This window comes from Nipponia nippon, unplaced genomic scaffold, assembly GCF_047370975.1.
Source record: "Nipponia nippon isolate SJK-2023a ecotype South Korea unplaced genomic scaffold, ASM4737097v1 scaffold_32, whole genome shotgun sequence".
NCBI lineage: Eukaryota > Metazoa > Chordata > Aves > Pelecaniformes > Threskiornithidae > Nipponia > Nipponia nippon.
In genome coordinates this window covers 5,576,304-5,593,047 of record NW_028262350.1, presented here as the reverse complement: position 1 = coordinate 5,593,047, position 16,744 = coordinate 5,576,304, and the positions used below count along the sequence as shown (strand labels likewise).

At 45.7% G+C, this 16,744-nt stretch overlaps 1 protein-coding gene across 3 annotated transcripts in view; it reads left to right on the top strand.

The window, feature by feature from the left end:
- MYO1D (myosin ID) overlaps positions 1-16,744 on the top strand; it is a 161,888-nt gene that overhangs the window by 88,807 nt on the left and 56,337 nt on the right. For all 3 annotated transcript variants that reach the window (XM_087770098.1, XM_087770099.1, XM_087770100.1), the window contains exons 20-21: positions 6,614-6,727; positions 11,860-12,014. In XM_087770098.1, coding sequence (XP_087626224.1) covers positions 6,614-6,727; positions 11,860-12,014 — 269 coding nt within the window. The remainder of the gene's footprint in view (positions 1-6,613; positions 6,728-11,859; positions 12,015-16,744) is intronic.

The following is a 16,744-nucleotide window of genomic DNA, read 5'->3' as shown; positions in this document are numbered from 1 at the left end:
TCCCTGTTTTGACTGCAAGAACAGTCTTTACCCTAAAAACAGCATTAGCCGCCTTTTACTCTTCACATAAAACAATTTATATCCTAAGCTGTCTTTTTAAAAGAAAGGTGTTTCTCTTCTCAGAAATGCAAGCTGTAGCATTCTGCCTCTTACCCAAAAAGTAACAGCGGCCTGAGGGTCAGCCTTCAGTGCTATGGGGTGGGGGGAATTTCTTCTGATTGCTACCTTCTTCCCTTTTCTTTTTAAAAAAAAAAAATAAATCATAAAGTGTCTTCCTTTTAGCCCTTCTTTAACTCCCCCATGCAATACCAAATGTTATTTGCACGTGCGGGCTCTCGTGGCGGTCAGAGCATTTGAAACGAAGCGACTTTCACCGCAGGGAGGTTTGTCAAATTTCTTCTGCTAAACCTGGTTTGTGGTGGGTTTGCAAATTGGCTGTTGCTGTTTGTTTCTCAGCTGAAATTTGGTTCACGTGAAGCTTTAGCAGGGGACTGAAGAGTGAGTTGTAGAAATGAAAATGTAATTAATTATCAGGTGATTTCTTTGCTTCCCTTAAATAGCACTCCTTAACAAAGCATCAATCCACAGAATAAGGTTGCTCAACTTCGTTCGTGGTATATTTTCATGATTCAGCTTATCTGAGGATTCTTGAGCAAAAAATACGCTGTTAGGGCTGGTGCCTTAGGCAGAAAGGCGGTACTGGTAAGGAGAGCGCGCTTTGGTGAGTTGGGGTGAATGTTTTACTTCTGGAGCAGCGTCGGGCTGCCTTTGCGGCGTTCGGTAAGGTACCGAATCATCACGCCACGTGTGACGTAGTTCTTGACTGGCAACAGCAATGTTAGGTGTCTGCTCTTTAAAATTTTCAGGTAATTGCAGTCTAATACACTTCTTCCCTTGGAAAGAAAAGAAACAAGAAGGATAAGTACCGGCCAACTTGAATAGACACAAGCTAAGCCTGGAGTTCATGTATTTTAAAAAGTTTATGTGTAGAATATATCTTATGACCTGGAAGATATTTGCTAACTGTTAAATTCTTTGAGACAGGTTTTTTTTAGCTGATGATTGACATCGTTCTAGTGAAGAAATAGCGACTCTCACCAGCCAGGGAACTGCTCTTGAAGTATTGATAACTGCTGGTAAAGTTTTCTTTAGCTTGAGTGCGTGGGGTCTTAATTTCAACAGCTTGAGATGAATAATAACGGGTGAATCTGTTTGGACCGAAGCTTTTATAGACCTTTTTGTGGAAGGTCTCTGAAGAAACTTTGAATTCTCGCTGACGGGAGGTGCACGTGCTCGCTTTCTCGCAGTAGGTATGGGTAGAAGCAGGTCATTTCTGCCTATGGAAAAATACATGTTTTCTGAGAATTGTGGGGCTCTTCATTTTTTCAAAGGGAAGTTTCAAGTTTTTTGCCTCGGGAAGAAACTTCACGCATACCACCAGGTTTTGTTGTATCACCTAGGAAACAACAGTTGCTTTTTTTTTCCTTTTTTTTAGAATAAAGCTTTCCTTCGCACTTTCTACCTTGTCATTTGTGGCACCAGGCTCCCTTGCGAGGACCATCTCTTCCAAAGGCCGGTGCCCTGCGTTGTCTAGAGGCCCCTGGCAGAGACCTGAAAAGCTCATTTGAAGGTTGTTCTGCTATAGGCTAGACTTTCATTTTTCCCCATAAGCTAGTCCAGAAGCTAAATTAAGACTGATTCACATTTGGATCAACGAAGATATAAATAAAAAGTGCCCAGAAGGTGCAGAGAACACAATGCTAGGAAGGGCTGTTCTCCGGGAGGGTATACGCTGTATCTGAGAACATAAGGCCTGTCTCTACTCCTACAAAATCAAAAGAATAGTGGCATATGCAACAGTGCTGGCATTTGCCTGATTCTCTTCTGTGCATGCTTCCCAATGTGACAGTTTACTTCTAAAAACACAGCATGTATTATTTACATAAATATGCCATAGATGCATGAGACACCTGAAGCAAAGCGATTGCTTGGAAAGAGCTGAAAAGGACGAGTTCCAGGGCAGCGAGAATTTGCTTCTCACATAAGATAAGCTGCTGGACTTCCCCTTCAGTACGTCTCTTTAGCTGCTGAGCTGAATTTGTTGTTCAGCGTGAACCCTAAAACCAGTGGGTAACCACAAGGAAGAAGTGGAATTTAAAACACGCTTGTAGACCTCCTACAATATTATATTGCCTTGCGAAAGCTGGGCGTGCTTCCCGTCCCTGCTCTCGGGGCGGCGGCTGCGGGACCTCCTGCGGTGGGGTGGCTCTGGCCGCGCGGCTCGGGGAGCTCTGCTCCCTTTGCCACCGTGGGCTCCGCGCTGGAGGGGGGCACGGACCGCGGGGAGGACGTTGAGACGGGAGCAACAAGCAGGATCATGGCAGCGAACAGGTGGTGTTGTCAGACTCTTTAAAAAAAATTACAATAAATCAAGAAGACGTGTTTGGGAACCGTGGCCACGCAGCATCAGGTCTGAGGTCTGTGTGGGGCAGATGACAGCCCAGCAGACTGCAGAAGCCTTTGCCTGAGCTCCCAGGACACGGAGCGTGGTTTGCTGTAAGCTGCACAGCCAAATTACGGTTTGAGGAGCCTGTGCTCCTCTGCTCAAACAGCTCAACGCGAGGCACCAGACACTCCTAACCTACTTTCTCTGGGCCATTCAGTGTTTCAGAGCCTTTATTTTTTTTTTTTTTCCATTCATCTGCTTCCTAAAATAATCCCAGTTATTCAGCATCTCGTCCTGTGAGATTTTCCAGGCCCTCGATCATTTTCTTTACGTTCTCTGAACCATTATAGTCTCCACATTCGCCGTCCCAGTGCTTCGCACTATTCCATGGGAGACCGTGGCACCCAGGACATTATTCCCCATGCCAGTCTTTACCGCATGCTAATGCCTTGCTTGTTTTCAGCTGCCTCGCCTGTTTGTGCCAAGATCTATCCAGAGCTGTCTAAAATCATCTTCAGTTACTTTTTCTGAGTTGGTGCTGTTAATTTAAAGCTGTCATAGAGCTCTCCAATTTGCATTTTTTGCCTTTATCTGCTCTGAACTTTGCCACTCTGCTGCCTGTTGACTGAGAATATTGAAGTTCTCCCGTTGTCTCCTGGCTGCACCTAGGAAAATCCTATTTATGTTCATACGCCTCATCATGTCTCACCCTTGTCTGCCCTCCTCAGTTGATTAATAAATACCTCCGTGACTGTGATACACCGATGACTCCGGTTTTGCCTTAATGAAAAATACTTTCTACTTTGTGTCCTACTTTCTCACTTGTTTTTGACAAAACTTTGCATCTTGCCTGGTGGCTATTTAGTACCCAGCCTCTTGGGGCATCTGAAAGTCTAGATGGCATCAGGTGTCCTCCTTTGGGGTGGTATTTCTTGGACAAATTAATTGTAATGTTAGCGAGACGCGTGTTTCCTCTGGGAAAACCCCACTTGCTGGAGCCTAACGTTAGCAGCAGCCTAGAAGAATATTTGTGATGAATTGCGGTGGGATGGGGGGAATTGAAATGATCTGTGTTTAGAAAGGAGATATGAATAAAGGCATGATCCCAGGGTATAAAACACTTCTCCAGAGAAAATATAATTTTGTTTCCTGCCATTACGTGATCCTCCCACTTCTGTTTTTGTAAGCAATCACACTAATTCCATAAGGTGTGGAATAGTGATTTATTGTCTACAGTCTTCCTGGATCTTGCCCGATCAGATGTTACCGTGAAGGTACAACATTTAGTAGCTTGTATCCTTTGAATGAGTACATTTTTAATAAACAGTTGCATATTTTTACAATAATTTTCCAGACAATAATTTTCCAGAGGTGCTTGTGTGGCATTTGACAGCAGTTTTGGTGATTTAATTTGTCAGGTACTGGAAGGATGCTGTTGCTGGAGATCTCTTTGGTGGCCAAAAATAGACATGAATTCAGAATGCCAGAATACCTAGAATTAAGAGAAATTATATGACTATGTATGCGCTGTACATGGCTTGCTGCCGGGCCGCGTCTGTTACTTTGCATCGTTGGCTGGTGCTTAAATAACCTGCGCTCCCGTCGCTACGTGGAAACCGGGTGCATGAAGCGCAACACAATTCTGGGCTGTGGGGCTGCGCGCTTGGCTGTTCTCCACTGTGCTTGCCGAGGGCTTCCCATATTGCCATCTTCCATCAGTTAATTTTTATCTTATCAGAGCTGTTACGCAGAATTGGTATTTTAAAAAAAAAAAAAAAAGTTTCAGGGTTGATCCCCACAAAAAACATAAGTACATTACAAGACGGAGCTTATTTTCCCCATACACTGAGTGCCTGGTTATGCAAACAAGGTGGATAGTATTTTGAGTTCAAATTGAAGTGAACCAACTTCTTGAGCATGCCTAAGATTATTCCGTGAGGGTTGGGACATATATATACAGATAATCTCTGCTGCTGTTGACTGCCAGGGAGATTACAGGTGATAATACAGTGTTTGCCTCAGCAGGCAACTAATGGTTCTTCACTGAATTACGGCATGTATCTATAATTGGTCTTAAATTTACAGCTGTAGAGCCCAGTGACAACATTAAGATATTAAGATATTAATGTTTCCCAGTGGCGACACTGAGCTGTGTTTGCTGAACTAGAAACTGTCAGAATATTTCAGATCCCGTGAAGTCTCTTTTCTTGGTCGCATAGGGGCTGATGAAATCCCGCATGGTTTAGGTGGGAAGGGAGCCCTGGAGGCCTGCGGTCCCACCTCCTGCTCCGAGCAGGGCTAGCCGCAGAGCTGGGGAGGTTGCTCAGACCCCCAGTCAGCCGAGGCTCGAAATTCCCTGAGGATGAGGCTTACACGGCCTCGCTGAGCCCCGTCCCAGGGCTGCCACCCGCCGGGGGAGATTTTTTTCCCCTTACGTCCAGTTGGACTTTCTGCTCCTGCATCCTCTGCCCGTTGTCTCTTCTCCTTCTGCTGTACTTCGAGAAGTTTAGCTCCATCTCTGTACGCTACCTTTGTCGGAGGGTACAGTCACTTGGAGATTAAAACACCTTTGCCTCTTTTTGGAAGCCAGTATTAAAGTTGTTTGAAGTGCAGTGTGATTTTCTTAGTAGTAAGTACCTCACAGGAGCGGAGTGGGAGTCCGGAGACCGGAGTCCGGATTCAAAATAACCTGAGAACGGTACAAGCATTTAACAAAAACCAAACCAAACAAATCTCACTCCGTGGTCAGTTAACCTCAGAGGTGCACAGGTGCCTCTGGGTGCTTTCTTGTTTGGTCTAGAAGTTTGCTGGATGCTGTAGCTCTGCTCAGCGTGTTGCCGGAATAGCCCCAGGCAGCGTAGCTGGGCAGCGAGCTCCTGTTCAAAGCATTTCTTTTGAGGAGCTTGAGCCCACCAGTGATCTTTAGACGTCCTTGCCTTGAATACCATGTCCTTAACAGAACACAAAGTCAAGTTAAAATATGGGTTGAGCGATGAAAAATAGAAAAATCTATAGAAGAATCTGCTGTACAGTACAGGTCTGGCACAGCTGAACTGGTCTCATAGCTTGCTGCCACGGAGCAGAGCTGTCCTGTGTCTTCCCCTGTTTATCACTACCCGGAGCCTCACCTTCCTCCCCTTGCCCCAGCTCTGATGCTCCTTGTGCCCTTCCCTCGCTAAGGGCAGGTTTTGCTCAGGTTAGGGAATTGAGAGCACTGATGGGCACCAGAGCTGGCTCGGGCACGGGGTTCGGACCTCCTGGAAGGGGCGACAGGATGCTGTTCTCGATGGCAGCGAGCCTTTAGACCAGACTGGTTGTGTTCTTGCTCTCTTTCTTGCTTAGGAATGGCGAGGGGGTGTTCAATACTGCCTGCCGCCTGAGGGCTTCTGCATGCCAAGAGGCAACCTTGCCCTCCTCCCACCAGCTGGTTGCCCAGGTCCCAGCATACAGGCTTGGCTCTCCCGGGCTCCGTCTGGCCCATGCAGTCTCTTTTTCCTTCTTGCAGAATGGCACAACTTCAGCAAAAGCGGTGGAGCGTGCCCGTACTCAGCTAACGCGTCCCCTAATGGGCAGGGGAAGGGTGGGTGTCCAGGTTTTCCACTTCTTGGGCAAGTTGCTGAGCTACGTCCAGGGCACAGATGTTTTAAAAGAGGGAAATGGGACCCGCTCCAGTTTAGGATGGGCCAAAGCATCTGCTTTCAAATGCCTGAGGTCTGGACTGTCACGGACACTGGTGACGCCCCGTTTGGCTCTGCGGGGCAGGTATTCTGCCCCGTGCTTTTGGGGTGACAAAGGCACGTACATAAGGTAGGACCAACAGCCATCTGCCTTGGGCTCGGTGTCTGCCAGTGGACAGGGGCGCAGGTTGGGTGTTGCTAGAGGAAAGCATCTCGCCTTTATTTGATTGAGGCTGTGGACTTTCCCAGCTTGCCTCAGCCCTGCTGGACAACTCTGCTTCTCTGAGACTCTGCATTTCTCTGTTTCTAAAATGGGATTACGGGGTCCATCTTCCCTTTTCACTCTTTCAAGATCTGCAGAGAAAACCTGTCTAAGAGCTATGTGAGTTTTGCCTATTTGCTCTGTGAGTTTTGCGTATTTACTGCTGCAAAGTTTTATTCTGCATGTTCTTGCGGTGATTAGTGGGACTGAAAATTTGCTTCTTTACAGGTCAATCGCTTTAATAAGGTGGAGGACAGAGCAATCTTCATTACTGATCGACACCTTTATAAGATGGACCCCATGAAGCAGTACAAAGTGATGAAGACCATCCCCCTCTATAATGTAAGTACAAGGGCAGGGGAATCTCATCTTGGGCTGTCTTAGTCATGGGCAGTGCATCTGCTGTTTAGCTCCGTTTTCATATCCATACAATGGAAAAAGACCTTGGTTTACAATTTTTAATATATTTAATGTCCTTAAAACAGTTGTAGTACAGTTATCTACAACAGTGATGCATCACGTTAGCTTTTAATTTCAGTGCATAAAATAAAAGCTAAAAACCAAACCGCTTATCACACTCTCTTCGGCTCCTTCTTCTATTTTGTTTTTTATTTGCTGTGCGCCGCAAGATCTTGGCCCCGTAAGGGGGTTAGCATTTCACAGCAGCTGATGACACAATTTCTGTGTCTCTGGGGGTTTGTTTGATCCTTCGTGTCAGGTTTGAATTTTTTTTATGTGTGTTCCTGTTTAATGTAAATCTTATCAAAGCTAAATTTGGAATTATAGCGAGGTATCTGGCCTTTGGGGTAGCAGAGTTTAGCTGCCAGTGACAAAGCAGCAGATTATCGCTGGTAGGAAGGAGGATGGGGGAAAACCTCGTTTTAGCTCTTCAGCATCCTGGAGCGTGGATTCAACTGCTTGTTTGTTTTCCTCAGCCTGAGGTAACAGCGCTGCGGTTATCTTACACCTCCAGAACCTGGCTGGGTTGCTTGGAAATGTCGTACACAAATTTGTTGGGTCGTTTGCATCTGGAGAAATAACATATCTGGCAGCCCCATATTGCTAAAACAGCGGAGATGGGATTAGGGTAGTGGTAAAATCTAATCTGCAAACGTGGAGTGAACGATTAGCTCAGGCTGCAGCCGTAACGTTGGTTGTATAGCTCCTCTGCTAACCTCCTTGCTGGCCATCCACCGAAGCTGTGCCCCGACCGCCCGCCGCAGCGTGCGTGGCGCAACGCGCTCGCCTGCCTCGGTTGCTTGCCCTACTGAGAACACTCGCTGTAGCAAAGCGGTGTCTCCGTGGCGGTGCCTCTTGTTCTGAAAAGGCGTTACTGCCAGGGAGTTAGCAGCTGCAGGTCGTTTTCCTCAGCTGATGTTCTCTTCTACTGACATTCCCTCTTAATTGTGCAAAATGAAATTGTCAGCAGATTACGCTGCTAAATGGCTGACTCCTGCTTGTGCAAACCGGCTTGTTCAAATACGCAGAGACTCTGAGCAGAGTGTTTTTCCTAGACGGGCGGGTGTTTTTGAAGTATCAAGGTGAACTCAGGTAGACAAGGGGGGATTTTGTCTATCACAATTTCTCATTATTAGTTTTCTGCACTCTTACCTTATACAAAATGGCTAGGCCACTTCAGTTCACTTACTACCTTAGTAGTTACAGGTAAATCTGTATTTATCACAGCTTTAGAAAAGCATCTGCTTTACCTGTGTGTCTGATGGGTTTAAAGGTGGAGCTTCTCCATTCAGGTCACAGCGTGAGACCAGGTCAGTGTGGTGGTAGCCTGAACGTTTTCCTCTGAAATCCTTAATGCCTTATGAATTAAAGGAGGCGAGCAAGTCGGGTGCAATTTGTAGGTTGCCTATGGAATACCTGTTACTTAGAAATGTTAGCAATTATTGTTTTTTCACAAAACATGGATGTCTAAAATAGAGCATCCATTCATACAGAGTGCTGTAGCGCAGGCTGTATGTTGGCTGTCCGCTTTGCGTTCCCTCTGGCAGCAAAACAGTTCGTGGTCTATGCATATAGGTCTCTTGCCCTTAGAACACGTAAATTTCTGTAGATACAAATCAGTTTTATTTGTAGATCTGCGATTATTCCCTTTAGCAACCTACCACAAGGCTTCTTGACTGAACAGATTTCTTGACCTGAGCAAGTGTCAGGTGGTCCTGGAATACTTCGCAGAGGAGGGATGGGTCCAAAAGAGCCTTCGCTGACTCAAACAGGTGTCAGAATCATATTCCCGAGTGGAAATGGGATGGAAGCTATCTTCTGTAAATGCTGTACTGATAAATTTCTGCTCTGTTGGCCACAGCCTCTCCTTTTACCTGCTTTTCCTGCACCGTGGTGCTGGGGAACAGTAGAAAATCTCCGTGTACACACCGGGATTGCATGGCGGTGCTAGGGCACGCTCGCTGATCCTCTTGATTTACTGCTGACCCCTCTCCGCACCGCAGGAGGAGGGGAGACGAGGAGAGGGTTTGGAAATGTATTTGGTTCATACCCAGCACAGGAAATATTTGTATTTCTTTTGCCAGGATTTCTTAAATTGAGCTCTGGCAAATGGCTGATGCTATGATGCAGTTGTTTCTTCCTTTTCGTAGTTATGTTTTATGTTTTGTTACTTAGCGATTTGAATACGCGTTGTCGCTCACCTCTTGAGCTGCCTTGCACGCTCACGCTCGGTTTTCCGCATGCCTGAGCCCTTCTTGTGTGGAAGCCCTGTTACAGCGCACAGGGAGGCGGCGTAAGTGCCAGTTAGCGATACAGAGATTCCTGTCCTTTCGGGGAAAGAACGATTGTTTGAACCGATAGGAAGATATGTGGGAAGCAGATGGATAATAATTACACCAGTCGTGATGTATATCGGTGTATCGAGCCTGTCCCGCTAGAAAGATGTGCATTCACGGGGGAAGACGGATTGCCCTTCCGATACGTAAAGGTGAACGCAGCGGAAATTCGCCTGCCGGTTAGCTGTGCTGCTCGCTAGCAGCGTTTCGAAAGCACCCTGTCAACACGGCAGCATCCTTAGGGATGGGGTTTCCATGGAAATCTCGTTGGAGGCAGTCAGCTGATGTCTGTTACCACCATAAACTTGTTTGCAGCTGAAGAAATCACACTACAGTTCCCTCTCTCCTTTAACTGTGTTTACATGTAAATGGTTGAAGCCTGGCCCGTAGCGCCTGCCTGCTCGGGTCCCGGGCTCGGCAGTCTGCTCTTTCGTGTCCTGTCCCAGGAATCTGTAATTCTGTGCAAACGATGACAAAGCAATAACTTTCCTTTCAACCCTGACTATTTCACTGGCTTGAGATGATCCTTTAGGGGATTTTCTGTGTGCAAGCGTTCTGGCAGTTGCCTCAGAAGTGCCGATATACAATTACCTTTTTGTTCTTACCCGGAGAGAAAATAAACCGATAATGGCAGCAAGGAATTAAAAGGCGACTGAGCAGCAGAAAGGATCTTGCAACTGCCTTTCCCACTGCAGTGGTGAACACAATAAAGGATGTTCTGTGGATGCTGAGAATCTTCTCCTGATCTTCAAGCAGAGCTAATAATATTAGTGTTTGTAAATACTGAGATAAGCACCTTCTCTAAAATTATTTCTTTTGTGTTATATTTATTTGTTCAGATAGTCTTATGGGGAGGGGTGAAATAGGAAAATTTTGAAAGGCTCTTGGGCTTCTAACATGGTTCTGTTGAATAATTAATGTTTAAATAGGCTTTTCAAATCCAGATATTTCAACTTGTTCGTCTTTCACACTCGGTGCACATTTAAAACCTTGATGGCAGTAGTCCCTGTGGTGCTATTGTGCTCTCAGGACGTTATTTAAGCATGCAAATTAATTTTAAGGGATGCTATAAACCCAGGCAGCTGTTAACGTCTGTGCATGAAGTGTAGCTTGTTTTTAAAGTATTTCACAACCTCAAAACAGCGTGAACGGAAGAGAATAAACTCCACCTGTGTTGGGTGTATGCTACTGGTAGCAGGAGGTCTCTGCTCGGTGTTTAAAATATCAGCGATTGCAGTAGCGCAGCCAGGCTGTGGTACTGTCATAATAAGCCGACAGAATATGAGTGATTCTAAACCGGTGTAGTGTTTTATCCAGAAAACAGGGCATAGACCGCACTGCTGTATGTTGGCCGCGGCGTGCGTTTCTGGGACGCTGCTGCTGTCGGGGATGTGGTAGACATCCAGAGCTGGAACAGGTTTCTTGGAAGTAATGCGTTGTGACTGCTGAAGCAAAAACGCGGATCCAGGCTGTTTCTGAATCTGATTCATGCTTCTGAAGGGAGTGAGTAGTCTCCAGCTCCATTTGTGCTAATACCCTTCCCGACACAGGCCGTGGGGTTACGTAGATGGCTTTTTTCTTTAAGAAGGGAATAATGAGACTTTCATTTCCACAAAACGGTATATCGGTGCCTCGCACTTTTAGGAGAACGTGGCTTCTCTCTGGGAATCTCTGGATGACTCAAAGGAGCCGTGTGGTCCTTTGGTGGACGGGGGAGGTCTGCTGCATTCGCTCTCTGTACTCATCATTCTTTTGCCTTTCTCTCTCGTTTTTTTTTAAATTTTATTTTTTAGCACTGGTTTGTTAAATGTACTTGCCTCTTGATGTTTCTTTTGCCATCCTTATATTTTGTTTCCCCAGCACAGATTCATTTTTTGCTTTTTCTAGTATTTATCTGAATAGCCTGTGTACCCAGATTGCCACTCCTAAAAATTTCCTGCTTCTGCTTTGTGAGACGATGAGGACAAAGCTTTTAATGTGCCAAGCAGCAGTTACTTAACAGACAAAAAAAACCAACACCCCACACCTTTTTATTTTGTCAGGACAGGAAGACCTTGATCAATGCCTAAATACTGGAATCATCATGGCTTTGTGGGGTTTGCAACTTACATTATTCATCAAGGTGTTTAGGCTTTCAGTAAAAAACGTCATTCTTACGTTATCTGCCTGTCCTTGCGTTCCCAGCTCTGCATACGTGAATTTGAAGGTGGTTGTTGGCCAGACTCAGGATTACTGTTGGATTCCTTTGAAAAGGAAAAAAAAAGCAGGCTGGTGGCTCTGCCACTGAGCGATGTGGTGTCAGCCAGCGTGAGGTTTTGGGGACGGCACGCTTCGGCTGTTGGCCATCCGCCCGGTGCGCTCTTTGGTGGGTGGTGGTCCCGGACAGGCAGAAGGGCACTGCAGTAACAGGGGCTGTGCTGCTTCTGGTGAGGGTTGCTCAGGGTGAACCCAGGTAAAATTTCCTCGCACCTTTGAGACTGTTAACTTCAAAAAAAGCCCTCTTGTTTCACCTTGACGTTTTCAGCCTGCGGGAGGACCTGCACGCTGCCATCGCCCTGAGCTCTCTGGTAGAGGCAGACGTTGAGAGGGAGCGTGGCATCCTGGAGAGGACAGAACTAGCCTGGCGAGTAGCAAAGATAAATCAAGGTGCATAACATTGTTCTTGCTTTCTCTTCGCAGTTGATAGGATTGAGTGTCTCCAATGGAAAGGACCAGCTCGTGGTCTTCCACACGAAAGACAGCAAGGATCTCATTGTCTGTCTCTTCAGTAAAGAGCCCTCTAACGACAGCAGGATTGGAGAGCTGGTGGGAGTCCTGGCCAGCCACTTCAAGAGGTCAGTGATGGGGATGGATTTTGTTGAAAACTCAGTCTAGCGTGCCAAATCAGAAGCTTCCCCTGAAGTCATTTTGATGCTAGCCTTGAGCTTTATCTGTTACTTCACCATATCGCTCGGATACCAGAGCAACACTTTTTTCCTTGTGTTTTTGGGACATGGTGTTTAGCTGCAACACTTTGCTTGCCCCTTTTACCTTCCCTCTGTGCGTGTTAGAGCATGGGTGTTTGGGGACAGATATCACTGAAGATGCATTTTGAGTGCGTCACAATGTCTCCTGACCGCTTCTTACAGTCAAACTCTTAATGTGTAAAATTAAGATATAGCTATTCCTTTCCCCAGTTGCTCCTTCGGCCTCCACTATCAGTAGATGATTTATTGCTTGAATTGTAAAATGTCATCTCTGTTTCCTGAAAACTCTCTCTCTTGTAAATCAATGTGCAAAAGCTGTTTTATCGGTGGACTGAACACTGAAGTGGTTATCTTGCATTGAGCTTCTTGTTTCGTAGCTGAACTAGCAATAATCACCTTGATACCACAGAGCAAGTTTGGGACTGTCCAGACAAGCATCACAGCAGTGACTGCATTGCAGGCAAGCACGTAAAAGTCAGTCTGTGGAGAAATGGTGTGTGGAGTGAACAGACCTTCAGAGCTCTTCCCTTACTCCTCCAGAACCAATTCTCATGAGGATTGATGTTCAGCATCACATGGATCGTTGGCTTTTGCCATCCACAATATCACGCTTCATTTATGACCCATAAAGAGGGGTCTTTATAGGTAGATATTCATACAGAGCTACAAGTGGCAGGACAATGAGAGTGGATTTAGGTTACATTAGGTCACTGGGTAATTTTTTTTCATGAATTCAGGAGGAGCATGCCGGTTTAGCCACTGCTGGAGGTAGGTGCTAAGTTCGTTTGAAATTAATTCTCAGTATCGGCATAACTTGTTTGGGGAAATTCAATGCTGAAAAGCAACAGAAAACATTCCCTGGTTTTGCTTTTACTTGAATATAGTTTAATTTCAAAGGTAGCTACTCTTGAAGGCTCAGGAGATACGGGTATTGTACAGCAACACACTTCGTTTCGGGAAGCCTGTGAAGCAGCTGGAGTTCTTTCATGTCTGGCGTGTTTTGAACACAGGTGACATCTTCTTCAGGCAGCTGATGCTCCTCAGTGCCTTAACAAGTCTGTAATGTTGGGAAGAGCTGTGAAACCGTTGATTACACTCCAGATCCTGTGTGTTCAGCGTTCAGACTGCCCTGGTTTGCTGTTCCTTTTGCTCGGACGTTACTCCGAAGTACCCAGCCTTTTTGTCATGGATCCGGTATAGCTCGGTCTGAGGCACATGTTTTTCATTTTAAAGAAAGTCTATTGTGTGGCCGTCAGTCTGAAATATTGCACCTTTCATACAAGGGTATAAACTATTGATTTTCAATTTCTTATACTGATTTAACAACGACATTTTTATCTTTAAAAAGAATTGGTTTTTATCCAATCACTGTAGTAGAATGACAGTTCAATACTTTTATATGCTGTTTAATCTTCACTTAACGCAATATTAGCATTTTTTTACTGCTTCAGATGACAGCTCTCAGCACAACTGGTGAAATGGCAGAGCTGGTCTAAAAGCCTCTTTTCCTCCGGCATCTAATAAAAGTTACTGGTTTAACGGTAATGTACAGGAACAGCTCACATTTAATTTTCCAAATATCCAAATGTCACGGTTTCCCTCTTCAAAGCAATATCTGTAAATCAAAATTAAGGAAATATTATTGTTTTCATCCACTTTCCATTTTCTAAGAGGAAAAAAATGCTGTCAGTGAATGGGATTAGCTGACCCCTTGCTTGAGAGGCACTTTGGGAATTCCTCATTAAATGGGATTAGCTGAAAGTCACCGTGTGCCTGATGGCAAGTGTCAGGTTTCTCTGTCCTGCCTGTCCCAAGGTGGTTGCTGTGAAAAGAAAGTGGATCCAGCAGTAAAACCTTGAGCCTGAAAGTTCAATCGCCGGGTGACCCCGTAATGGGACTTCAGAGCGCTGCTCCGCCTGGGACCTGGGGAGCGGCTTCCCTGGGTTACGGCGGGGGCTCACGTCAGGTCCTAACCAATTGCCAGCCATCTTGATACCAGTCCTGAAACCCCCGTTATGAGGTTTTAGCAAGGGTAAGGTTGCACAGCTGCCCTTGGTTATGTGTAGCACAGTGGGTAATGATACTGTGTAATAAAATGATGTAAAATTCTATGCCATTCTGTGTTAGCGTGTAGGAAAGATGAGGAGGAGGCTGGTGGGGACATCCATGCTGAGGATACCTAAACCTTCTCATTCGGATGCTTTGTTTCAGGTTTTATTATTTCTCCAAACCGGAAACTTCAGTGCTGACACATCTTGCATTGGGAATTTTGGAAATTTTCAGCAAGAAATAGTTTAGACATTTTAGAAAAAGTTTCGAGGTAGTGTCTTTAGATGCTGTATTCTGGCAGCTGCTTTTGGAGAAGTGACACTGGTCCTCTTCCCAGGCACAAAGGCTTCAATTTTGGGAACGTATCGCTTGAGTTCACATCTTTTCCCTTTGCCAACGAAAATCTATCTGAAACTGTGTCTTTTCAAAATTATTCCTAGTAGGAGTTTTCTTACTTTCAGATTGTGGTCACAAATTAGTATTTATATAGCGTAAAACTAACGTGATGCTTCTATGAGCTCTAAAATTTTGGAGTAGCAGCTCTGCTGGTTAAGATAGTGAATTGAATATAGTCGAGTTAACGGGTGTTTGAGTCATATTCCTAATATATCGGCTAGATTATGGTTTTTTTAACAATGCAATTATTTAGGTAACAAATTCCCAACAGAAATGACGGGAAAGCCGGCTGAGATGCTGAAGTAAGGGCCACAGTAAGTTCGTGCCTGCCTGCAGCACAATGTGTAGACGTGTCCGTGACCTTGAGTTCGCCTGGGTGTTCTCCTTGCTGTTCTGCGGCCGTGGCTGCCTCAGAGCCCCCGTGCGTGCCAGGTGAGAAGAGCTGTGATTAAGCAGAGTGTATGAAACAGCAGGAAAAATCCTCTAGCGGCTCAGTGCGTTGGGTCGTCCCTTGTAGGAGCAGGTGTATGAAATTTGGATCGCGTGGCTCTCTTACGCTGCTTGGCAGGAGGAAAAGCTGCTCTGAAGGGACGAGGGTAGCAGGTTGCTCTCGTCGTTGGTTTGCCAGAGCTCTTGCTTCCCGTGCAGGGGACGCAGCTCTCGGAAGCTGTGGCTGTGGCCACAGCGTCCCTTCAAGTGTTGGAGCCCACGTTCAGGAGAAAGGGACCCGAGGAGCTCTTGGAGGAGGGAGGGTGGACATGAAAGGGGAAGGTTATCAGCCAGGAAAGGACTTAGCCTTTCCATCTTTTGCCACCCCCATTGCTTCATGGTCCTTAAGCCTCTAGAAGATGTTTCAACTGATCACTCCCATGTATTGAGGACTCTTTCTGGATGTACTTCAGAGCTGTACTGCACCAGAGAAGACCTGATCCTAGCCGGTTTCCAAAGCACTGATTGCTTTTACTCTAGTCCTCGTGTGGCGCTCACACTGCGTGTGTCACCTCCGTGCCCGGTCCTCCCTGCAGTGTGCAAGTGTCACGATCTAAACACCGCGGACTGTAAAGGCAGCTCAGCTGTCATCACCGGCGGTGGCCAAGACCCATCCTTTGTTTCCACGCACGGTGTTCCGTTCTGCAGCACACCCTAACTTAAAGAATTTATTTTTTGTTGTCCGTTAAAACACACTGTGTCTGTCTAACTGACCCACGCAGTTCAGATCAGTGTGTATCAGTGGCCTGCTCATCGATGCTTTCTGTTCCCCTAATCCCCGTATTGTCTGCAACCACAGTTGCTGGTTTTCTTCCAGGATTGCTGAAGGGAAGGGGGAGTTAAAAGAACAGTAAAAAGCAATCCCTGCAGAACTCCAGCAGAAAATCACTTGCCTAAGGATAATTTTGTATTTTCCGTTGCGCTTTGAGACCTGTCAGCCAACTTTAATCATTAGTGTGCACTGGATTAATTTTCTTTAGTTCTGGGTTCTTAAACTGGCATGCCTTAGAGCCAGTTGCATTGGCACTGCCACACTATTGACCAAGCAGTAATTCATAAAAATGGGTCTGAAACTAATGCGATGGGCTGTAGGCTCCGTTAAAACCCCTTACCCTGCTCTTATTCCACGCCACGCTCTCTCAGCTTGGCACGAAGGTGTCTTTAGGAAGATTGCATTCCTCGGCTTTCCCTTTTACGTGCCTTATGTATTGTCATTTTGCTCCATCTGTGCATTGCATTGCATTAGCTGAGATGGTAGCAATTTATTTGATTGTGGAAGCGGAGAGGTTTGGTTATTGGACTTGTGTCACGGGCACGTGTATCGTCTGTATGTAATACGGGAGGGTGAGTGGGTGTGTATAATTTATGCATACATAAGTAAAAAACGGGGGGAAATACATGTATACACATATATTTATATATGCATATATGTAAAAATTGGAGAAAATATATGTGTATATATGTATCTGTGTAAAAATGTGGAAAGTATATGTATATATACATATATGTAAAAGAAATGGGGGAAAATCTGTGCCATCAGCCCTTCAAAACAAACTGAACTAGAAACACGTTTGGTGTAAGGTGCAGAGCTTGCCCAGGCTTCCGCATCAAGCAAGATTTGCGCGGGGAAGCGCGTCCTCACAAAACGCACCTTTCTTCGCCTG